General features: G+C 41.5%; 1 protein-coding gene across 6 annotated transcripts in view; it reads left to right on the top strand.

Annotated features, from left to right (window-relative positions):
• Positions 1-21,925, top strand: part of LOC140716884 (nectin-1-like) — a 539,485-nt gene extending 517,560 nt beyond the window's left edge. For 2 of the 6 annotated variants that reach the window (XM_073029910.1, XM_073029907.1), the window contains 2 exons: positions 1,295-1,407; positions 21,324-21,505. In XM_073029910.1, coding sequence (XP_072886011.1) covers positions 1,295-1,407; positions 21,324-21,372 — 162 coding nt within the window. In that variant the 3' untranslated portion in view covers positions 21,373-21,505. Of the gene's footprint in view, positions 1-1,294; positions 1,482-21,323 lie in introns of all 6 variants that reach the window. The other 4 variants (XM_073029911.1, XM_073029908.1, XM_073029909.1 and 1 more) reach the window with 2 other exon arrangements.
• The last annotated feature ends 4,252 nt before the right edge of the window (positions 21,926-26,177 follow it).

Below are 26,177 nucleotides of genomic sequence, written 5' to 3'. Positions count from 1 at the left end.
GCAACTCAGTTTTAAATGACTAGTCTCTTATCTTGTAACTTTATTCACCTCTCCCACTGGTGAAAACATCTCAACACCTTGTCAAGTCCACTTAGTGTCTTCTATGATTGAGTAAGCTCATGCTGTATTATTCTAAACACTGAGGAATATAGATTCAAAACTGTTGAGCCTCTCTTGACAGGAGATCCCAGGAATTAGCCTAGTGGAGGGAAATGGTCAATTGATGTTCCAGATGTCAACCCGAAATACTAACAGTCCATTTCCCTCCCCAAATGCCACCTGACAGACTGAGTTCTTCCAGCACTTTGTCGCTGCTTTGAACTACCTCCAGTGCTACAATATCTCTGTTTAGGCAGGTAGACCAAATGTATGGACAGTACTGGAGGTGTGACCCCACAACACCCTGCATAATTCTAACAGGATCTGTCTATTGTTAAACTGCAGCCCCTTAACAAAAAATGCCTTCTTAACAACTATTACAGTGCCACTGGTTCAATTCCCACTGCTGCCTGTAAGGAGTTTGTACGTTCTCCTCATGACCACATAGGTTTCCTCCAGGTGTTCCAATTTCCTCCCACATTTCAAAGGCGTACAGATAAGTGCTTAATTGGTCACATGGATGTAATTGGATGACATGGGCATGTTGGGCCGGAAGGGCCTGTATCTCTAAATTAAATTTTAATTAAATTAAACTCATTGTTATATCACTCTCCCCCAATGACCCCGCAATGTGAATGCCTTACAAACAGAGAATTTAGTCCTCTGTCCGTTTGCTGCTTTTGGTAACTTCCTGTGTGATTACCAATGTAACAGTGACTAATTTCCCTGAGCTGCCTCGTAAGCTGGGAAGTTTTTGGAAAGATCAGAGATTGAGAAAGGCACCAAATTAAATACCATTCTTTCCATAAGTTTGTCTAGTCACTAAATTATAACCAAAAATTATGAGCAGCCAATCTATGAATAGGATGTGCTGAGGAGGCAACGTGGGCAATTGTTCTTTCTATTTCCAAATGGTCAGCGTTGATTTTGCGACCTTTCAGATTTTACAGAGGGAGTGACTGTCAGCTCTTGCTATTTTTAACCTGCACCTCTGCCAGTTCTGGTTGTACTAATTATTTAGTTTGCTGTTTCAGAAATCTTTTTAAATTCTGCATCAGTTCTATTCTTTAATTTTTTTCTCTATTACTGTCTTTCTTCCCCCTCTTGTTTCTTGCCTTGATCTCTCTTTCTCCCTCTCCCTCTCTGTCTTTCTCCCTCCCCTTCTCTCCCCATTTCCTGTCACTCTTAACTCTAGACTCCTGGTGCCAAGGACTATGACATCCAATATGCTGAGCTCGACACTGCCGCCCTGGCCTCTTCACACCCCAGCCCACGGACCTCCATTCACGCTGGCGGAGATCTTGTCGAGTATGCAACTATCCAGCCTAACTTACGCTAACGCATGCCTTTTTAGGCCTTTCCCTCAGACCTTTGACCTCCAGGTACACTTCTGCACTCCCCCCTCTTTGTTCCTCAAAGTAATCTGGTCACCATTGCACGCAATGCACTTAGTGAAATGGTTCCATCTCTAACGGACTTTGTAGTGCATGTTCCAGTCTATGCGCCAACCAGCTCCAATTATTCACACCCTTATGCACCCAGTGCTTTTTGTGTATGTTTATAATGAATGTTTTAACATTTTGCACTGGTTGCTGCTCAGACCAGTTGCACTTTTGGCATGCTACAGAATGAATCTAAGAATTATTTAAACTGTGTATTGCAAATTTGCCTAAATAATTGTATTCCTAGTTGATCAGTTTTGATTTTAAAACAAAGTGATAGTCTGCCACAGTATAGGCATAGATCTATTTTAAAATATCACTGCAGTCGCAGAAAGTTCCACACGGCTTTATTCATGCAGAGGGCAAAGAAGACTTCCATCTCCACAAGGACAGTCGTCTCTTAAGTTCAATGCACTTAGGCACTTTTCTCTTTTGGCATGACTTACTCCACTGTGGATATTGGTAGATTTTATACACTAACATGGATGTAGACTATTTATACTCAACCTTCCAATGTCAGTTTCTTGGGCATCGCTTCAAGGGCAGATTAGGATGAGTCCAGGGAGTGGAGGAAATAGAAAAATTATAGCAAAGGTAAAATTTAAATGGATGAGGACATTAAAGAAGTGTACCACAGGACGGTTAAAGTTCTGAACATCTTAGAAACAATCTCTCTCTCTGGAACTGAGATAACAAAAATAAAGGGAATTCAGGATGCAGCCACATTGTCAAGCATGTACCAGGTTAGAGAGCACATTTATGGCTGGCATTGAAGGGAAGCTACCCGAGGTTGTTGAGAGTGCTGTAACACCAGCACTACTCTACACATTAGTGATGCATGCCATTGAGTTTAAGCACATTGCTGACGTGTCCTCACTGGATGGGGCAGTCCTGTGAAGCTTCCAACGCCCCTGCCCCAACTATACCTCATACCCTGAACCACAAGGAGATCTACCTGTGGTTACTACCGAGTGGCACGCAGGAGCCTGGAGATTACGTGCTGCAAAATGACAGCAGGATCAGGGAGAGATTGTGAGACTTTGGCGAAACCTTAGAAAACCACAGCAACCCCTTCAGTCTCTGAAACCTCTCATGAATGGACCTCAATCACATCATTGTTACTTACATAGATGATAACAGAAGTGAGGAGTTGGAACAATGAGGAAATCCGGAACAGTCTGAGTCCCTTTGCTCTGGAAATAGGAGAATTGTGAATGATTTGACTGAGGTCTTTAATGTGTGGTTGGTAGGGCAGGCATGCAGAAAATCTTCTCACCAAAGGAGGGGAGAGGCCAAACAATGAGTCATCATAGTTGAGAAGTTATATTGAGGTTGTATAAGACTTTGGTGAATTTAAATTTGGAGTATTGTGTGCAGTTCTGGTCACTTATCTACAGAAATGATATCAATAAGATTGAAAGAGTACAGAGAAAATTTACAAGGATGTTGCCAGCACTTGAAGACCCGAGTTATAGGGAAAGGTTGAATAAGCTAGGACTTTATTCCCTGGAGCATAGGAGAATGAAGGGCAATTTGACAGGGTCATTTAAAATTATGAGGGGTAGAGAGAGGGTGAATACAAGTAGTCTTTATCCACTGAGGTTGGGTGAAACTGGATATATAGGTTAAATTGCAGGTAGAGTCGGTGGAGAGGAAGGCAAATGCCATGTTAGCATTCATTTCGAGAGGTCTAGAATACAAGAGCAAGGATGTGATGCTGAGGCTTTAAAAGGCATTGGTGGGGCCTCACCTTGAGTATTGTGAACAGTTTTGGGCTCCTCATCTTAGAAGAGATGTGCTGGCATTGGAGAGGGTTCAGAGGAGGTTCACAGGGATGATTCCAGGAATGAAAGGGTTATCATATGAGGAACGTTTGATGGCTCTGGGTCTGTACTCGCTGGAATTCAGAAGGATGGTGGGGTGGGGGGGGGGGGATCTCATTGAAACCTTTCAAACGTTGAAAGGCCTAGGCAGAGTAGATGTGGAAAGGGTGTTTCACATGGTGAGAGAGTTTAGGACAAAAGGACCCAGCCTCAGGATAGAGGCGTGCCCTTTCAAAACAGAGATGTGGAGAAATTTCTTTATATCAAAAGGTGGTGAATTTGTGGAATTTGATACCACATGCAACTGCAGAGGTCAGGTTGCTGGGTGTATTTAAGGCAGAGATTGATAGGTTCTTGATTGGACATGGCATCAAAGGTTACAGGGAGAAGGCCGGGAAATGGGGTTGAGGAGGAGGAAAAAAAGGATCAGCCATGATCGATGGGCCAGATGGCCTAATTCTACTCCTATGTCTTATGGTCTTATGGTATAGAGGTCATAGGTTAAAGGTGAAAGGTGAAGTGTTTAAAAGGAAGCTGAGAGGGAACATCTTCACTCAGAGGGTGGTGTGAGTGCAGAATGAAGTACCAGCTGAAGTGGTGGATGCAGGTTCAATTGCAACTTTTATGAGAAGATTAAATAAGTACATGGATTGGAGGGGTATGGAGAGCTATGGTCCAGGTGCAGGCCAATGGGACGAGGGAAAATAACAGTTCAGCATGGACTAGATGGGCTGAAGGGCCTGTTTCTGTGTTGCAGTACTCTATGACTATCATAAAATAATCACCAATAAATCCAATAGAGAATTCAGACAAAAATATTTTACCCAAAGTAGTGCGACTGTAGAGAGACATCATGCAGAGTGAACTGGATGATTGGATTGAATTGAATAAGCAGTAATGCCGAGAAGAATAGAACGGTATGCTGATGGGTTAGTTGGAGAAAGCTAACATGGCTGACTGATACCAGCGTACAGACTTTTTTTTGTTGTTAAGTTGGATATCATTCTTCAAGTGAGGAAGTAAGATACACATAGAAAACAACTAACTTGCCCATGCGAAATGTTCCCCATTTTATTTCAAAATAGTGAAAAGCCAACACAAATAGAATGCTGGTCCATGTTAATTTCAACCACTTTCAGATTATCTTTGTAAAATACTTCCAAAATATTATCTGTAGACCTTTAAAGGGAAACTCACACTTCCAATCTTAAGAACTCAACTGAACATTGCACGACTTTGGACTTCTCATCTGTTAACTGGGAAAGAAATGTCTCATAAAATCTATATAGTGTGGTTGTTATCTGGCTCAAGAACAGATTCCAGGCAAGAACGATGCAATGGTCAGATCATTATCAGATCTTGTGTATGCTTAACTCCACTTTTTGATTCTAAGTTTTGGAGTTTCAAATATGATGGCAGAATATAGTATTAATAGTAAGACTCTTGGTAGTGTGGAGGATCAGAGGGATCTTGGGGTCCAAGTCCATTGGATGCTCAAAGCTACTGTGCAGGTTGACTGTGTGGTTAAGAAGGCATACAGTGTATTGGCCTTCATCAATTGTGGAATTGAATTTAGGAGCCGAGAGGTAATGTTGCAGCTTTATAGGACCCTGGTCAGGCCCCACTTGGAGTACTGTGCTCTGTTCTGGTTGCCTCACTACAGAAAGAATGTGGAAGCCATAGAAAGGGTGCAGAAGAGACTTACAAGGATGTTGCCTGGATTGGGGAGCATGCCTTATGAGAATAGGTTGAGTGAACTCAGCCTTTTCCCCTTGGAGCGACAGAGGATGAGAGGTGACCTGATAGAGGTGTATAAGATAATGAGAGGCATTGATCATGTGGATAGACAGAGGCTTTTTCCCAGGGCTGAAATGGTTGCTACAAGAGGACACAGGTTTAAGGTGCTGGGGAGTAGGTACAGAGGAGGTGTCAGGGGTAAGTTTTTTACTCAGAGTGGTGAGTGCATGGAATAGACTGTTGGCAACAGTGGTGGAGGCGGATATGAAAAGGTCTTTTAAGAGACTTTTGGATAGGTACATAAAGCTTAGAAAAATAGAGGGCTATTGGTAAGCCTAGTAATTCCTAAGGTAGGGACATGTTCGGCTCAACTTTGTGGGCTGAAGGGCCTGTATTGTGCTGTAGGTTTTCTATGTTTAATAGACTCATCTGCAGAATCTCATTGATAATATTTAAAACCACATATTGATTGGTTGGTTTATTGATAGTAGTGTTATGGTGAGACATTTCATGACTGGGTGAATTTTGTTGCCCTAGGGAGCACTCACTATCATAACTATACCAGCATTGCCAAGACCAGCCTGACCTGACTGTACAATGAATGAGTATTGTCAGGATGCAAGTCTTCAATACACTGCAAGTAAATTATTACAAAATTAAGAATCAAACTCAGTGTTACAAAAACTTAGAAATTAACAATACCTATTCTTCAAAGGTTTCAAGGTTTCAAAGGTACATTTGATGTCAGGGAAACATATACAATATACATCCTGAAATTCTTTTTCTTTGCAACCATCCATGAAAACAGAGGAGTGGCTCCCAAAGAATGAAAGACAGTTAAATGTTAGAACCCCAAAGCTTCCCCCCCAACTCCCCCCTCCCATGCATAACCAGCAGCAAAGCAATGACCCCCCCAGCAAAAAAGCATCGGCACCCCCCCACCGAACACTCAAGTGTGCAGCAAAGCATCAGTAAAGACACAGACTTGCAGTACCCCAAAGACTACTATGCCCGGTAATTTGACATACCACAGGCTCTCTCTCTCCCTAATGGAAAAAGAGGTGTCCCCGTTTCACAGCAAAAGGAGAGATATAACAAACAACTCGCTGATTTATGATGTTAAAAGTCTGTTGTGCCGCTTTTTCCGAGCTCTGCGCCCAAACAACTCGGGTCTCTGGGCACACAGCCGGCAGCCAGCTCGCTGCTTTCGATCTTCCGTGTAATCCCTCGACACACCAGTTTCCTGCGGAGGGACCAACCTTGAGTCTGCCCGCCTCCAGAGCCACGAAATCCTGGAACCCTGAAGATGCGCTAGTCTTCTAGGTCACGTCCTTGGTATATCGAACAAATAGTGGCCAGTCGTGAGACCCCGAGAGCGGGTCCCACTCCCACAAAGAACCAAAGTCAGTGTGTAACTCCAGGTCAGGGTCTTCAAAAGAACCCTGAAAGGGGAAAATAGAGATATTAAGGATAGAAATAGAGCTGTTATCTTATCACCCAAGATTAGTTAATTTCATTAACAAAAATCTCCCCACACCCACCTCTCTATCATTGATCAAGCTTGTCTGCTGTTCAGCACAAGGCAGTCGGTAGGTAGAAAACTGTGAACATGAGAACATCTGCAGATGCTGGAAATCCAAAGCAACTCTCACAAAATGCTGGAGGAACTCAACAGGTCAGGCAGCATCTATGGAAATGAATAGATAGTTGACATCTTGGACCGAGACCCTTCATCAGGAATAAGAAGGAAGAGGGAAGATGCCAGAACAAAAAGGTGCAGGGAGGGGAAGCAGACTAATTGGAACGTGATAGGTGAAGCCAGGTGAGTGGGAAGGATAAAGAGCTGGAAAGGAGGGAATCTAATAGGAGAAGAGAGTGGACCATGGGAGAAAGGGCCCAGGGGGAAGTAAAAGGCAGGTGAGAAGAGGTAAAAACCTAGAGTGGGGAATAGGGGGGAGGGGGGAGGGGGGAAATTTGTTTACCAGAAGGAGAAATTGATATTCATGCCATCAGATTGGAGGCTACCCAGCCAGAATAAAAGGTGTCTGAGGGTGGCCTCATCTTGGCACAAGAGGAGGCCATGGACCAACACGTTGGAACAGGAATGGGAATTGGAATTAAAATGTTTGGCCACCGGGAAGTCCCATTTGTGGCAGTTGGTGCAGAGGTGCTCGACAAAGTGGTCCCCCAATTTACAATGGATTTCACCAATGTAGAGGGGGCCGCATTGATAAAATCATCTTTCTTGATTGGCTGTCAGAAGTTGTGCCAGAGCTTCTTGGTGATTCACTGTTGGTTTCTCCCAAAAAGTGGGTGGGAACTTGCTTTGGGGGTGCACATTTAAAACATCCAGTCAGGGTGTGTGCTAGGGATATTGAGAAGGTATTGTAGGCAGTGAGATATGCTAGTGATGAATGGTATAGAAATGACACGGTGGAACAATGGCTGGAATTGGCTGGAGCACAAAGAGCATTTGATAAGGTCCCACATAGTAGATTGGTGGGTAAAATCAAAGCTCATGGCATTGGGGGGAAGATATTGACATGGATAGAAAACTGGTTGGCAGGTAGAAAGTAAAAGGTAGCGGTAAATGGGTGTTTCTCGGAATGGCAGGTGGTGACTAGTGGGGTGCCACAGGGCTCGGTATTGGGACCACAGCCGATTTAGATGAAGGCATTGAGAATAACATCAGCAAGTTTGCTGATGATACTAAGCTGGGTGGCAGTGTGGCATGTGATGAGGATGTTAGGAGAATTCAGGGTGACTTGGATAGGCTGGGTGAGTGGGCAGATACTTGGCAGATGACGTTTAATGTGAATAAGTGTGAGGTTACCACTTTGGGAGTAAGAACAGGAAGGCAGATTATTATCTGAACTGTGTAGAGTTGGGTAAGGGAGAAATACAAAGAGATCTAGGAGTCCTTGTTCATCATTCACTGAAGGTGAATGAGCAAGTGCAGCAGGCAGTGAAGAAGGCTAATGGAATGTTGGCCTTTATTACAAAGGGAATTGAGTACAAGAGCAAGGAAATCCTTTTGCATTTGTACAGGGCCCTGGTGAGACCACACCTGGAGTATTGTGTACAGTTTTGGTCTCCAGGGTTAAGGAAGGACATCCTGGCTGTAGAGGAAGTATAGTGTAGATTCACAAGGTTAATTCCTGGGATGTCCGGACTGTCTTACGCAGAGAGGTTAGAGAGACTGGGCTTGTACACGCTGGAATTAAGGAGATTGAGAGGGGATCTGATTGCAACATATAAGATTATGAAGGGATTGGACAAGATAGAGGCAGGAAATATGTTCCAGATGCTGGGAGAGTCCAGTACCAGAGGGCATGGTTTGAGAATAAGGGGTAGGTCATTTAGGACAGAGTTAAGGAAAAACTTCTTCTCCCAGAGAGTTGTGGGGGTCTGGAATGCACTGCCTCAGAAGGCAGTGGAGGACAATTCTCTGGATGCTTTGAAGAAGGAGCTAGATAGGTATCTTATGGATAGGGGAATCAAGGGATATGGGGACAAGGCAGGAACCGGGTATTGATAGTAGATGATCAGCCATGATCTCAGAATGGCGGTGCAGGCTCGAAGGGCCAAATGGTCTACTTCTGCACCTATTGTCTATTGTCTATACATGGACATATCCAGGTCTACTGGGACACGCTGGGAGCAGTGTTGAATATTTAGGATGGAAATTCTGCAGAGACTTCAGAACAGGGAGAAAACTTGGTGAAATCTGCTTCTTAAACATTTTTTTAAGAGCAAACCTTTGGGCCATCATAGCTGACAAATATGTTAGAATTTTTGAGTTGCAATTGGCAGTAGATGAAAGGAAAATACTGCATGTAGTACATTTGTAGGCGGCATGGTAACATAATGGTTATCACAATGCTTTACAGTTCAGGGGACCCAGGTTCAATTCCCACCGCTGTCTGTAAGCAATTTGAACATTGTCCCCATGACCGTGTGGGTTTCCTCCGGGTGCTCCAGTTTCTTCCCACAGTCCAAAGACCTACCGGTTGGTAGGTTACTTGATCATTGTAAGTTGTCTCGTGAGGCTAGGGTTAAATCGGGGGGTGTGGCTTGTAGGGCCAGAAGGGCCTATTCCGTGCTGTATCTCAATAATAGATAAAATTGGACTTCCACAAAGCGTTCAGTAAGGTGCCACAAGCTAACACAGGTCTGCAGCAACTAATATTGAGGATTGGTTAATGGACAATCCACTTTCTGGTTGGCAGGCAAGAGTCAGTGATTGAACCTCAGTTCTTTGCAATCTTGTTAGTGGCTTATTATTGCCACGTGTACAGTGAAAAGCTTTGGGTCAGTGTGCCACCTGGGCAGATCATGCCATACATTGGGATAGCGACAAGTAGACAATGCAGAATACCAAGTGCAATGTTGGTAAATAAATAATTAAAGCCCATGACAAGGTAGATTGGGAGAACAAGAATTCAACTGTAGCAATTGAGAAGCCTTTTCAAGAGTCTGAAAAAGCAGGATAGAAGTCTTTGAGTCTGGTGACATGTGATTTTGGGCTTTTGGATCTTCTGCCTTGCAGGAGAGGGATGAAGAGAGAAAAACCAGGGTGGGAGGGGTCCAAGTTAATGACTTAGAGGAAAGAACCAGGTTTGCTCATAGTATGAAATTAGATCAGAATGCAAGCTGAGAGGAGGACATAGGGAAGCTGCCAAGGGATGTAGCCTGGTGAAGTAAATAGGAAATAAATTGGTGCATGTGTATACTGTGGAGGAACTTCAAGGTGAAAAATAAAAACAGAGCATTTTTTTTAAATGTAGAGATTAGGTTCAACTAGAGATTAGGATAATAAAGAACATGTCAATGTTCCAAAGAGATTGAAATATTACTCTTGGTGAAATCACACATGGACAGCAACAGCAGCCTTTTTCCTTATCTAAGGATGGATTGACCTGCAATTGAAATAAGAGCAGAAAGGGTTCAGTACACGATTTTTGGGATGAGGGAACAGACAAATGAGGAGAATTTAGTTAGATTTGGCTTGCATTCCCTGCTACCACCAGCAAGTTTTCCTCAAGTTACACATTCCTGGTTTGGAAATATTCCACTGTTCCTTTACTGTTGGCTAGATGAAAGCCCCAAACTCTGAACTGACTGAAATAATGGTGAACCATCTTAAATCACTACTATCATTCTAAAATTGTAGTGATTTATTAAGAAGGCTTTGTACCAACTTCTCAATGGTGATTTGGGATGATCTTACCAAGAATGCCCACATCAGGTAAATGAATAAAAGATAGAATAAATGATCACAGAATCATAGGAGTCCATTTGTCCCATTGAATCATTGGAAATTCCTAGGAAAGCATCATATCCATCCTATTCCTCTCTTCCTTCCCTATAACCCTGCCTGTTCAAATCCTTGTCCAAAGATCAGATCAATTCTAATTCCACCATCATTACAAGCAGAGAAGGTGGTACTGAGCCTTTCTCATCGAATCACTAGTTGTAAGCTTGATAGATTACAGAGAAAATTTACAACTATATTGTTTGGATTTGAGAACCCGAGTCATAGGAAAAGGCTAAATAGCTTAAAACGTTATTCCCTGGAGCACAGGAGACTGAGGGGAGATCTTATAGAGGCATACAAAGTTATGAACGTTACAGATAAGATGAATGCATGCTTGCTTTATAGCTCATGTGGGATCAGACTAGAACTAGATGTCTTAAGTTGAGGGAGAAAGGTGAAATATTTCATGGGAATCTGAGGGGGATCTTCTTCTCTCAGAGTGTGGAATGAGTTGCCAGTGGAAGTGGTAGATGCGGGTTCAAAGATAACATGTAGGCGAAGTTTGAATAAGTACATGGATGAGAGATATGGAGTGCTATGGCCCAAGTCCAGATAGATGGGTCTAGGCAGAAGACCATGTCAGCACAGACTAGATGAGTCAAAGGGTCTCTTTCTGTGCTGTACTGCTCAAGAGTCCCAACAGTCCTAGAACATTACAGCAAAAACACAAGCCCTTTGGCCCATCTAGTCCATACTGAACCGTTAATCTGCCTAGTCCCATCAACCTGCATCTGGACCATAGCCCGCCATACCCCTCCCATCCATGTACCTATCCAAACTTCTCTTAAATGCTGCAATTGAACCCGCATCCACCACTTGTGCTGGTAGCTCATTCCACACTCTCGCCACTCTCTGAGTGAAGAAATGTCCCCTCCTGTTCCCCTTAAACATTTCACATTGCACCCCTCACCCATGACTTCGAGTTGTAGTCTCACCTAACTTCAGTGGAAAAAGCCAGTTTGCATTTACCCTATCTATACCCCTCATAATTTTGTGTACCTCTATCAAATTTCCTCTCAACCTTCTACATTCTAAGGAATAAAGTCCTACCCTATTGAAACTTACCCTATAACTTAGGACCTCAAGCCCCGACAATATCCTTGTAAATTTTATCTGCACTCTTTCAATCTTATTAACTTCTTTTCTGTAGGTAGGTGACCAACTCTGCACACAATAGATCAAATTAGGCCTCACCAACGTATTATACAACTTCAACATAACATCCCAACTCCTCTACTCAATACAGAGATTCATTAAAGCTAATGTGCCAAAGCTTTCATTATGATTTTATCTATCTATAGTGCCACTTTCAAGGAATTATGGATCTGTATTCCCAGATCCCTCAGTTCTGCCACACTCCTCAGTGCCCTAACACTCACCATATAGGATCTACCCAGATGAGTCCTCCAAAACTGCAACACCTCACACTTGCCAACATTAAATTCCATCTGCCATTTTTCAGCCCAGTTTTCTAGCTGGTCTAAATCCCACTGCAAGCTTGGATAGACTTCCTCGCTGTCCACTACACATCCAATCTGGCTGTCACTTGCAAATTTGACTATCCAGTTTACCATATTATAATCCAGAATGTCAATATAGATGACTAACAACTACGGACCCAGCACCAGTTCCTGCGGCACTCCACTAGTCACAGGCCTCCAGTCAGAGAGACATTCATGATGAGATAGTATTTTTTTATATATATATATATATATATATATATATCCATTCATAGATTGGATATTGGCTTCGCTGGAGAAGCCAGAGAGTAGTCCTCTCGGCTCACTAGCTTCTCCTGCAAAGCCAATATCTAATCCAATTTACTATCTCATCTTGAGAGCCAAGCAACTGAACCTTCTTGACCAACCTCCCATGTAGGACCTTGTCAAATGCCTTACTAAAATCCATGTAGACAACATCTACTGCCTTGCCTTCATCAACTTTCCTGGTAACTTATGAAAAATTTTATAGGATTAGTTAGACACGACCTACCGCACACAAATGTACCTAATCAGTTCTTGTCTATCCAAATACTTATCTGATTCCTTACAATACCTACTAATAACTTTTCCAATACTGATGTCAGCCTCACTGGCCTATTCTTCACACCTTTCTTAAACAACAGAACAACATTAGCTCTCCTCCAATCCTCTGGCATCTCACCCATGGCTAAAGATGTTGTAAATATCTCAGCTAGGGCCCCTGCAGTTTCTGCACTAACCTCCCATAGAGTCTAGTCAGGTCCTGGGTATTTATCCCTAATTTGCCTCAAACCAGCAAACACCTCCTCCTCTGTAATCTGTATAGGGTTCATGACCTCACTGCTGCTTCGCCTCACTTCTATAAACTCCATGGCTGTCTCCTGAATAAATACAGATGCAAAAATCCATTTACGATCTCCCCCATCTCCTTCAGCTCCATGCATAGATTGCTACTCTGATCTTCCAGAGGACTAATTTTGCCCCTTGCAATCCTTTTGCTCTTAACTTATCCGTAGAAGCCCTTTGGATTCTCCTCACGTTGTCTGCTAGTGCAACCTCACATCTTTTTTAGCCCTCCTGATTGCCTTTGCATTTCTTATACTCCTCAAGTACCTCATTTGTTCCTACCTACCTCAATATCTCTCAAAAACCAAGATTCCTTAAACCTGTTATCTTTACCTTTTATTCTGACAGGCACATATAGACTCTGTACTCTCAAAATTTCACTTTTGAAGGCCTCCCTCTTACCAAGTACACCTTTGCCAGAAAACAGCCTGTCCCAATCCACACTTGCCAGATCATTTCTGATACCATCAAAATTGACCTTTTTCCAGTTTAGAATCTCAACCCGAGAACCAAGCCTATCCTTTTCCCTAATTACCTTGAAGCTAGTAGAATTACGATCACAAGATGCAAAGTGTTCCCCTACACAAACTTTTGTCACCTGCCCTGTCCCATTCCCTAATAGGAGTCTTTGTATCACAGTCTCTCATGTTGGAACTTATATGTATTGATTAATTAAGGAAACTTCCCTAAACACATTTGATAAGTTCTTCCCCATCTAGCCCTTTTACAACGTGGCAGTCCCAGTCAATATGTGGAAAGTTAAAATCACCTACTATCACAACCTTATACTTCTTGCAACAATCTGCAATCTCTGTACAAATTTGCTTCTCTAAATCCTGCAGACTGTGGGTGGTCTACAATATGGTCCCTTAACATGGTCATACCTTTCTTATTCCTCAGTTCCACCCCTAAAGCCTCACTAGATGAGCTGTGCTGTCCTGTCTGAGCACTGCCATGACATTTTCCCTGACTAATAATGCCACCTCTCCCCCTTTAATTTAACATTGAGCTGCCAGTCCTGCCCCTCCTGCAACCAAATCTCACTGATGGCTACAATGTCATAATTCCACGTGTCAATCCATGCTCTGAGCTCATCTGCCTTTCCTACAATACTCCTTGCGTTGAAATATACACAGCTCAGAGCATTATCCCACCATGCTCAGCAGGTCAATTCCTGACTTTGTATGTAGGCTAAACAACGTCTTTCCCCAGAACCTTTCCACTATCTGTTCTGGCACTCTGGTTCCCATCCCTCTGCAACTCTAGTTTAAACCAACCCCATGCAGCACTAGTAAACCTTCCCACTAGGATATTAGTCTCCTTCCAGTTCAGCTGCAAATTGTCTTTTCTGTACAGCTCCCACCTTCCCTGGAAGAAAGCCCAATGATCCAAAAATCTGTAGTCCGACTACATGTTAAATTGTACGATCTTCCAATTTCTGACCTCACTGGCATAAAGCATGGGTAGCGATCCTGAGATCACAACCCTGGAGGTCCTGACCCTTAAATAAGCACCTAACACCCTGAACTCACTTTGCAGGATCTCATCACCCCTCCAAACTATGTCATTGGTAACTACGTGGACCACCACCTCTGGCTACTCACCCTCCCACTTAAGAATGCTAAGGACTCGATTTGAGATGTCCTGGACCTTGGCACCCGGGAGGCAATGTAACATCCAGGAATCTCGGTCTCATCCACGGAACTGCCTGGCTGTTCCCCTAACCAGCAAGTACCTTTTCACCACAGCTCACCTCTTCTTCCCAATTCCCTACCAAGTCACAGAGTCAGACTCAGTGCTAGAGACCTGACCGCTGTGGCTTTCCCCTGCTAGGTCGTCCTCTCCAACAGTATCCAAAATGGTATACCTGTTGTTGAGAGGAACAGGCACAGGGGTACTCTACACTGGCTGCCTATCCCCTTTCCTCCTCATGACAGTCACCCAGTTATCTGCACCTTGAGTGTAACTGTCTCTCTGTATGTCCTGTCAATCAACCCCTCATCCTCCCAAATGATCCTGAGTTCATCGAGCTCTAGCTCCACCTCCTTAACGTGGTCCGTTAGAAGCTGCAGCTGAATGCACTTCTTGCAGGTGAAGTCGTCAGGGACATTAGAGGTCTCCCTCCCTTCCCACAAACCGCAAGAGGAGCATTCAACAATCCTGTCTGGCATCCCTACTGTTCTAAATGTGCAATATGAAAGAAGGAAAGAATAAATAATAAAAAAAACCTACCTACAGCCTACGCCTCTCATCATGGAAGCCTCTTTTTCTTTCTTTTCAAATCTTTTTATTAGTTTTTTGAAAAAAAACAGAAGAAAAATATTGTTACAAGACATTTGAGAGTACATAATAGATTGATAAACATTCAAATATATATTGATCCATACATAGAATCTCTCAAACTCATATAATAATATAAATGATTAAGAAAAACCCCCCCCAAAACAAAAAAAAAAACAACAACTAAATAGAAAAAGAAAACTAACCAACATGGGCAATCGCATAATGTTATATATATATACAGTAGTGCCTATGACTCCCAACCTCCATCCACACAATTCAGGATAGTGACAATAAGGTTCAGGATCAGACCGTATAATTCATATGAAAATGCTGGATAAATGGTCTCCAAGTTTCCTCAAATTTAACTGAAGGATCGAAAACCACACTTCTAATTTTTTCTAAACTTAAACAGGAAATAGTTTGGGAAAACCACTGAGATACTGTTGGAGGATTGGCTTCTTTCCAATTCAGTAAAATGGATCTTCTAGCCATTAGTGTAATAAATGCAATCATTCGTTGGAATGAAGCGGATAAACACTTATTATCCATCATTGGTAGGCCAAAAATTGCAGTAAAAGGGTGTGGTTGGAGATTAATATTTAAAACTCTTGAAATAATATTAAAAATATCTTTCCAATAGTTATGTAAGCAAGGACAGGACCAAAACATATGAGTCAACGAAGCTATATCAGAATGACATCTATCACAGGTTGGATTAACATACGAGTAAAATCGAGCAAGTTTATCTTTAGACATATGAGCTCTGTGTACGACCTTAAATTGTATTAGAGTATGTTTAGCACATATAGAGGATGAGTTTACCAATAATAAAATTTTTTCCCATTGCTCAGTAGAAATAGGGCAATGCAGTTCTTCCTGCCATTCCTTCTTAATTTTTTCAGATATATCTGGTTGTAGATTCATAATCATATTATAAATGATAGCAACAAGACCCTTTTGACAAGGATTAAGAGCTAAAATTCTTTCTGTAATGTCCAATGGACATTCTTTCGAAAAAGACTTTAGTTCATTATATAAAAAATTTCTAATTTGTAGATATCTAAAAAAATGGGTTTTAGATAAATTATATTTATTAGATAATTGTTCGAAGGACATAATGTTATCATCCAAAAACAGATCACGAAAACATGTTATACCTTTTGTTTTCCATAAATAAAAGGCTTGATCTATGGAAGATGGTCGAAAAAAGTAATTAGCTGTTATAGGGCTTGACAGTATAAACTTATTCAAACCAAAAAATTTACGAAATTGAAACCAGATTCGTAATGTATACTTGACTATAGGATTAGTTATCTGTTTATTCATTTTAAATAACGAAAAGGGAAGTGAAGATCCTAAGATTGAAATCAATGAGAAATCTTGCACAGATTTACATTCCAAATTTACCCATTGTGGGCCAGCAACTGTAGTCGATTCTTGTGTCCAAAATATCAAATACCGTATATTAACTGCCCAATAGTAAAATCTTAAGTTTGGTAGAGCCAAACCGCCCTCCTTCTTAGGCTTCTGTAAATATTTTTTAGCTAACCTAGGATTTTTGTTCTGCCACAAATACGACGATATTTTAGAATCAACTGTATCAAAAAAAGATTTAGGAATAAAAATTGGTAATGCTTGAAATAGGTATAAAAATTTAGGTAGTATCATCATCTTAATGGCATTAATTCTACCTACCAAAGACATAGATAGTGGGGACCACCTATTAGCAAGTTGCTTAATTTGATCTATTAAAGGCAAAAAATTAGTTTTAAATAAATCTTTATGTTTTTTAGTAATTTTAATACCTAAATAAGTAAAATAGTCTGTAACAATTCTATATGGTACCCGATTATAAATTGGAGTATGCATATTTAATGGAAAAAGTTCACTCTTATTAAAATTCAATTTATACCCAGAGAAGTTACTAAATTGAGCAAGCAAAGAAGAAATAGCAGGAATAGATCTTTCAGGATCAGATATATATAATAACAAATCATCTGCATATAATGATACCTTATACATCGTCTCCCCGCGGGTAATACCTAAAATATTGGGTGATTCACGAATAGCTATAGCCAAGGGTTCCAAAGCAATGTCAAATAATAAAGGGCTTAAAGGACAACCTTGCCTTGTACCCCGAAATAGTTGAAAAAAAGGGGATCTTTGATTATTAGTGAAAACCGAAGCTAAAGGTTTCTGATATATTAATTTAATCCATGATATAAATTTTGAACTAAAATTAAAATGTTGCAAAGTATTAAATAAATATGACCATTCGACTCTATCAAATGCTTTTTCGGCATCTAAGGAGATGACACATTCTGGGATTTTAGATGAAGAAGTATAAGCAATATTAATTAATTTTCTAATATTAAAAGATGAATAACGATTTTTAATAAATCCAGTCTGATCCTCAGAAATAATCCGAGGCAATATATTTTCTAATCTAACAGCCAGGATTTTACTAAAAATCTTAAAGTCCATATTCAGCAAAGATATAGGCCGATAAGATGCACATTCAGTGGGATCTTTATCTTTTTTAAGAATTAAAGAAATAGAAGCTTCATAAAAAGATTGTGGTAGTTTACCTATACTTAATGCATCTTTAAAAATTTTACAAAGCCAAGGAGAAAGTATAGAAGAAAAGGATTTAAAAAATTCTGCAGAAAAACCATCTGGGCCCGAAGCTTTACCCGAGTTCATTAAGAAAATGGCCTTTTCTATTTCAGACTCCGTAATAGGTGTATCCAAAATTACACTATCCTCAGCAGTTACTTTTGGAATATTCAATTTCCTTAAAAATTCACTCATTATAGAAGAGTCTTTAGTACATTCTGATTGATATAAAGAATTATAAAAATCTTGAAAGGCTGTATTTATCTCTTTGTGATCAATCGTCAGAGTACCATCTTGTTTACGAATCTTAGTAATTTGTCGCTTATCCGAAACAATTTTCAATTGGTTAGCTAGTAATTTACCAGACTTATTTCCATATGTATAAAATTGAGCTTTCGATTTAATTAACTGACTTTCAATCGAAGAGGTTAACAATAAACTATGCTCCATTTGAAGTTCCACCCTTTCTTTATAAAGTTCTTTACTAGGGGTCAATGCATAAATCTTATCAATTGCCTTAATTTTTTCAACTAATGTTGATATTTTAGAGTTAGTTCGTTTCCTAACTCCGGCAGAATATGAAATAATCTGTCCACGAATATATGCCTTAAAAGTATCCCAGAGAGTTCCACTAGAGATGTCTGCTGTGGAATTTATTGAGAAAAACAAATCAATTTGCTGTTTAATAAAGTTAATAAAGTCAGAGTCCTGCAGTAAAACAGAATTAAACCTCCAACTTTTAGTACTAATATGTGAATCCGTCACCTTAATAGATAACTTCAAAGGTGCATGATCAGATATAACAATAGAGTCGTATTTGCAATCCATGACATCTGTAAGGAAGTGCTGATCAATGAAAAAGTAGTCAATCCTTGAGTAATTATGATGCACATGGGAAAAGTATGAGAACTCTTTATCATTAGGGTGGAAGCCTCAATTAGCTAAAGCCTCAACTCCCCACTCTAACACTGGCCCATTCGCACTATGGCCACTTGCAGAATGGCCTCTCTGCTTAAACCTAACTTCTTTTTATTGGATCTCGTCAAGTGCCTAGTTACATGCAATCCAATGTCTTCATGGAAACTGTGGCACATAAAATATGCCTACTGCCCCTGCTTGCTTCTTCTAAACTCACTCTCCCTCTCCTCCATCTAACATCTCCCGGGGAACTGTGGTGCACAAAATATCAATGCTCTATCACTCTGTTGTAAGATTGCAGTGATTCAAGACAGCTCACCATCACTACTAATGGTCCAGAGTTTGGGACTTTCATCCCTTTCAAAAGCTCTCATTCCACACAAGCAGTGAGTTCCTATTCATAAACTTACTGCATAAAAATGTTTCTTCTCACATTAATCTTGTTTCTGATGTCCAAAACTTTAAGTCTATGCCCCTTCACTGGGAACAGCCTCCCTCTATTAACTCCATCTAAACTAGCCATGATCTTGTATATCTCCATCAAATAACTTATCAAGATTTGATGGAGGTGTACAAGATCATGGCTAGTACATAAAGCCATGAACTTGTACATCTCCAATCTAATCCTGGAGCTCCTCCAATCTAAATCTTTAAGCTGGAATCACTCATCCTTGGAACCATACTACATATCTCCTTCAGCAACTTCACATCTATCCTAATGTGAATTATGGATGCTCTTATGAAAAATTCTTAAATACCTCAATGGAGTGGATGTAGAGAGGATGTTTCCTATGGTGGGGGAGTCTAAAGACCAGAGGGCACAGAATAGAGGGTTGTTCTTTTAGAACAGAGATGAGGAGGGATTTCTTTAACCAGAGGGTGGGGAATCTGTGGAATTTGTTGCCACAGGTGGCTGTGGAGGCCAAGTCGTTGAGTATATTTAAGACAGAGGTTGATAGATTCTTGATTAGTCAGGGCATGAAGGAATACAGGGAGAAGACAGGAGACTGGGGCTGAGAGGGAAATGGATCAGTCATGATGAAATGGTGGAGCAGATTTGATGGGCCAAATGGCTTAATTCTGCTCCTATATCTTATGGTCTTATGTGACTGCAGCAAGTCTATTTCTGCTGACAGACTGGAGGACACAGTCTCAGCTTGGGGTGCTAATTCTTGCAATCCTCTCCACATTGTTGCTCAGTTTTTGAGAATATTCAAAACAGAGATCAATAGTTGGTTAGATACTAAATAGGTTAGGGTTGAATCAGGGTAAAAATGGGTGCTTAATGAGTGCACAGTAATATAGTGAGCTGAATCTACTGTATCTCTGTGTGATTCTATAACTAAGAACATCAAAAAAGCGCCACGGTAGTGTAGCGGTTAGCGGGACACTATTACAGCTTGGGGCATCGAAGTTCAGAGTTCAATTCCGACGTCCTCTGTACAACCTCCCCATGGACTGCGTGGGTTTTCTCCAAGTGCTCCAGTTTCCTCCCACAGTCAAAAGACACACTGGGTAAGTTAATTGGGCATTGTGAATTGTCCCGTGGTTAGGTTAGGGTTAAGCCGAGTTTGTCTGGGGTTGCTGGGGTGGTACGGCTCAAAGGGCCAGGAGGACCTGTTCTCCAAATGATATGGGGATAGTGCAGGAAGATGGAGATGAAAGATGACACGAACCTAAAAAGCTGAATAGGCTCTTGCTTTTCTTTGTTATTTTATTCTTATCTTCTTAACATGAAGGTCAACTCCCAGGTAATAGTGGTGGAAAAATAGTACTCAGTGAATTTCAGGATGTTTGCAGGGAAATGTATCTTTTGTATGAGCTCAAAGATGATGGGGTAATGATTGTAATTTCTTCCCTGAAATGTGTGCAGAACGGAACGATACTCTTTCTGGTGCATTGTTAAGAATAAATCTTTGCTCAAGGAGTAATTAAGGGAAAATTATGCTCATGGAATCTGCTCCTCCCCCAATATCATTGAGACAAGAAAATCTCAGTTGCATTTCTGTTGTAGAATTTCCTCTCTGTGCATCTCCTTAAACCAGAACCACCTTGTATGTATGGTAAGATGGTAAAAAGAATCTAATCCTGACACTGGTCCACTTTGTGGGATGCGGGGAGTTGTTGAAACAGGACAGATTTTCAAGAGGGCGACAGAGAGGTGAGGAGGTTTACAGAGGAAATTCCAGAGCTCAGGCTGTTCCATCCAGTTGAGGAGTGATGCCAAATCTGGATACATAAGAAGTTGAAATGGAAGAATGTGGAGATCCAGGAGGACTGTAGAGCCAGCAGCAATGACACAGACAGGGAAGGGTCACACTGGGAGTCCCTGACGAGCTGTCGTTCAACTGAGTCCCAATGTAACACAGTCTTATGGCTAGAACCAATCAAACCCAATGTTCACTAAAGCCTAAGTGCTTCATTATCCAAGTGAAAAGAGACTTCTATGTTTGCACTTAACAATAAAGAATGAAACATTTACCCTCTACAAACCAGCTCCAACTGGTGAATGGGTAAATCTACTGCTCTTATAAAATGTGTGTGTAACACATGCACAAGCAAATGCTCACATTGCATCACGTAAAGACCTGTCAGCTAGGTGCAGGAGGGTGGGGAATATAGCCCAGCAGGAGATAGTGATCCTCCGTGGAGATAAAGGCAATCTTACTGTTGTGTAAATGGATTTCTGTTAAAAATTGTTGTTTGATTTGTCTAAGCAAATGACAAAGCTGAATCTGAACTCTGCCCTGTCTTCCCACAGTACAATGGAAATCGCTATGAAGAACTATCAGACGAGGACGAATACGTGAGCGGCCAGCACGATCACCATGACGACTACTTGGAGCAACTCCATCCTATTTATAATAAGTTATCGTATAGATCCCCGGACCCTTCCCGTCACCCTGATGCCGCTCACCGATATCCCCAGCCTGGCTCCCGCGCACCATACATTTACCCAAAAGAACAGTATGTGTAAATGACTGTCACTGACCAACCGTGGCCATGAGGGCGCAGCACTGAGCCCACTGTCCAGCAACAAAACTCCTCTTTCAGACTTTGGCTTAAAGCCACTTAACCCTTTGTTAACCAATGGAACGAGTTTTGTTTCACTCCCTCGCACCCCATGTGGCACTCAAACGGGAAAATATTTCTGCCACACACTGGTTTTAAAAGGGTTAAGGTTGTGACTTTGCCTTCACAAGTAGTATTAGTGTCAACACAAACACAAACACATGCAAACTTCTGCCCGAGGCCTTGTTATAGCGCTTTTGGTCTGACACTATCAGGAGTGTCTGCTTTTGAGCCAAGACACTGCTGCGTGTCAACTGGTGCGGGTTGCTGGGACAGTCATGGGGGAGTAAGTTGGGCTTTGGTGAGGGTGGGAGGGAGGGGAAATGTTGAAAGTTGTAGTGCCGTTTGATATTGTTCTTGTGTACGTGACGGTGGGTATACAATGCTGCTGCTGCTGTCTTTGATGCAATGGGTTTGGGTCTTACTTTAACATGCAGAAAAGTCTGCTTTCAACACTGCCCCTTGAACACTGGCTGATCAATAACCAGCATTGATCCCCGTCTGATCGTGAACTCTATGTGTTTCGGAGGGTTGGGTTGAATGGGCATCCCACACATTTCCACTGTTAGCCTCCTCTCCCATTGGCTGGTTGTGACCCCCATATTGTGATAATGGTTGGCCAATCCTAATGATCGTGATTATGACCCAATGTTCCATTGCGCTTATCTGCTTTTGTGTGTGAGCAGTGACCTCCATTTTGTTTCGGACCCTGCAACGAGCCAAAACGTTCAGTATGTGTGAAGCTGGTCTTCTCTGAGTAGGAGTGCATTGAGGGTGGATAGTTAACCATACTGGGCCTGGCCTGCAGGAAATCCCTCCACTCCACACAACAGTGCTGATGCTGACAGTTCACATTGCACTATGTAAAGACAATCGGTGGGTGGAATGGTATAAAGGCTGGAAGCAAATGGACCCTGTAACATTTAATGATGTGCTCAGCCTGAAAACCAAGAACTTCTTCAAAAAGCAGGGAAAACATGACCAATTGCCATCCATATACTCAGGCCAGACCTGGGCATGTTTTAGCACTGAGAGGAAGTGTTGTAAATATATTAGGAACTAACGGAGGGGAGTAGAACAGGAAGACAAAGAGAAGGGGAGAATTAAGAGAAGAGAAAATATGAGAAGTTGAATTAGTCAACTATAATTTATTACAGCCTATCTGAAGGTTTTGTAAGGCATGATCTGGGGGGATGACTTTGATCCTGCCAGAGGTAAAGTGGCGAGTGATGACTTAGTTTTAATTCATTCACTGCATGTGACTTTGCTGGCAAGCCTCATATTTATTACCCATTCAGAATTGCCCCATGAACCTGGCAGCTTGCTTGGTCATTTCAGAGGGCTGTAAAGAGTCACCTTATTGGCGAATGTGGAGTCATATTTAGTCCAGATTGAGTAAGGGTGGAAATTCTTCCTCTTTTAAATATTAAAAATAAACAAGAATTTTCATCAGCAACTTCCTGTCCTCCTCTTCTGAAAGCACTGATAGTTCCAAGGGTACACTCACTTTCGAGTTCCTTACCCAGGTAGCCCTTCTGCTTGTGTAGAGTTGCTCAGTTGGTTTCGCCCAGACACTCAACTCAAAGGCATCATTGCTCAAACTAATCCTGCCCCTTCCCATCATCTACACAAGAGAGGCCAGACGCCAGTCCGAAGTCCTGGATCAGCTTGGTCTTCTTCCCCCTCCCCACCCCCCCACTCCACCCTTTTCAGGGAGTTGATGTGTCATTACTGTTGCCCCAGCTGAAGTCCACGAGTTCAAGATGGACCAGAGATTGACGCTGAGATCTTTCTGGACTGTGTGGCTCAGTCGTGCACTAGTTCATGTAGAAGCACTTTGTCAAGAATTATTTTAATGATGAAAATATTCTCTATTTAGAGTTGTGGAAATGACAGTTTATAGTTTAATGACTTCAGCTTTTACTTAAACACTTATACAAAGATTTAGTTTGGAAGCGGCATTTGTTATAGGGAGAATTGAGACATTTTAGCCAAGCTGGTAAAACGATGGTTTGGGATGATGGATATTGACCATACCACAGCCTGGAGATGTGTATCAGCTGACCTCTGTTTCTTTTCCCTCTTACTAAGGTCACCCCTCTTTCAACTACATGACAATTACGCTATGTTTATTTTTGATTCTAGATATATACAAATGAGAAAGCAAACTATTCTTTGAGTAGAAGCCCTGCCTCCTACATACCTTATTATAGTTAAAGAATCACCCTTCCTTACTCGTTACGTAGAATCTATATATTCCAAACCTGTCCCAATTCTGTCCTACAATGTACTCTGAAATGACCAAAATCCTTTCACGTTCACTTCTGCCGCACACTTCAAAACCGCATCCTTTTCACTCTGATAATGGCCAAACACAATCCTATTCTTTACATTGGAATGAGATTTCATAAAACCAAACCCTTTCCATTTGCTCACATCGGATAGAATGCAATGCACCTGGCTTCTTCCCATTCTCTATTTTGCTTGATCCATCGCAATGATTCTCTTTGGATAGAATTCTAATGGACCAAATATTTCCCCTCTCCCTTAGATAGAATTATCATGTCCTATTGCACTTTGATATACAAAGCTTGAACTGCCACATAGCATTGAAACGTGTTTTCAGTATCTATGTCAAATGGAGGCTTTAGGAATAATGCCAGGTGTCTTGCACCCAAAATGTATAATTTCTCTCTTGATAGAATCTTGCTGCTGTTGTGTTGTGGTGCTGGTTCTCAATCTTAGTTTCAACACACCGTTAAAACATGAAAATGGATTAAGAGATAGTCTACTTATGTTCACTCTTAAAACAAACCAAATATTTAGCCATAAATATTGTGCTGAAGCTGATTTTGCAGGCTCTCTTCACTTCACGAGACTCAATTCAGAAGCTGTGTTAACAGCTGAGAAGCAGGGCAGATAAACTTAGAGAAATAAAAGAAATCACTGCAAATATTCAGCTGGTCAAGCATCTTTGGAGATTAAAACACGTGAAGTTTGATTTGATGACTTTTCTGATAAAAGGAGAGCAACCTAGAATATTAACTCAGTTTGTCTCTCCATTGATGCTGCTTGATCTACTGAACAGTCCTTATATTTATTTCAGATTTCCAACATCTGCAGTATTTTGCTTTTCAATTACACACAAATCTAGACAGGAAAAAGTGTCAGATAAAAGTCCTGAAAGAACAAGAACAAGTGTGAAAGACAATGAGTTATTCATAAGAGTGTGAGTTGCTGTGACACCTTTCCTATAATTCAAAGATGAGTTCTTGGTGTTTGGATTTCCCGGAATTTTGCTGCATCAAGCAGGCACTGTTTATGCCACAATGCTAAATTTAGAGTCATCCAAACTGGTACATCCTTGCTTTAAAAATAGATGTGGTTTCCTTCCTTTAAGAAATCCAACTTGCAGGATGAACTGGGCAGCTGCCTCACTCATGGGATGACTCATAGGAAACAAGTCAAAGTGCTCTCCTTTGAACGCACAGCACTGTGAAGATGCTTCAGCCCGGTGCTCAAGACTGCGGCAATGAGATTTTTAATACATAAGGATTTATGAGATATAAACTATTTCCAATCTGGGACAATTTACAGCATATGATTCACTGAAAGTTAAAGTTCAAGGTCACGGGCCATGAATTTCTGAAACAATTTGTGCTGCTACATGCCTGATTAGCATCGTACACATTGATGATGTCATCACACAAAGGGAGCAGACAATGACATTCAATCTACATGGAAATGTGAACTAACATTTCAGGACATGCGACACGACGAGCAGGCGCAGAAGGGTCCTTTCAAGGCAGAACTGAACACGTTTTTTTTTATTTGGAGATACAGCTTGGATCAGGCCCTTTGGCTCAATGGCCCACGCCGCACAGCAACCCACTCATTCAACCCTAGCCTAATCACAGGACAGTTTACAATGATCAATTAACCTACTAACAGGTACATCTTTGGACTGTGGGAGGAAACCAGTGCATCTGGAGGAAACCCATGCACTCACAGGAAAAGCGAACAAATTCCTTACAGACAGCCCCGGAATTGAACACTGAACTGCGACGCCCCAAACTGCTTTAGCGTTGCGCTAACCACTATGCTACCATGGTGCCCCAAAACACAACTGTATTATGTTCAGTGAGAGCCGAGAGCTTTCATTCTGTGCAACTCTCCTTATAAAGCCATCAATATTGGATTGAGAATTGGATCGAGAATTGGATCATTACTCCTCTGTGCTAGGGCATTTTAAAGGCAAATTGCATTCCTCTCCAGCACCACAAGCTCTCTGTGAATCTCTTTCAAAGGGGACAGCAAGTCCAAAGAGTACAAGGTTCTAATTAGAGAATAGCTGATCATTGTGATGGAGAATTAATTCCCAAGCATTAACCTTCCTCAGTGCCACCCATAGACTGCCTGCAGCATTCCTCATATGTTAGAAACATTTTTCTCTGGCTTCTTGAATAACAGTGCAAAGACCCTACTGAAGAACTGAAAATTAATTCTGTATTCCAAGAGAAAAAGTGTGTACAAAGTCAATGTG

This window comes from Hemitrygon akajei, chromosome 26 (assembly GCF_048418815.1).
Source record: "Hemitrygon akajei chromosome 26, sHemAka1.3, whole genome shotgun sequence".
In the NCBI taxonomy this organism is placed as follows: Eukaryota; Metazoa; Chordata; class Chondrichthyes; order Myliobatiformes; family Dasyatidae; genus Hemitrygon; species Hemitrygon akajei.
This window is presented reverse-complemented; position numbering and strand designations above follow the sequence as displayed.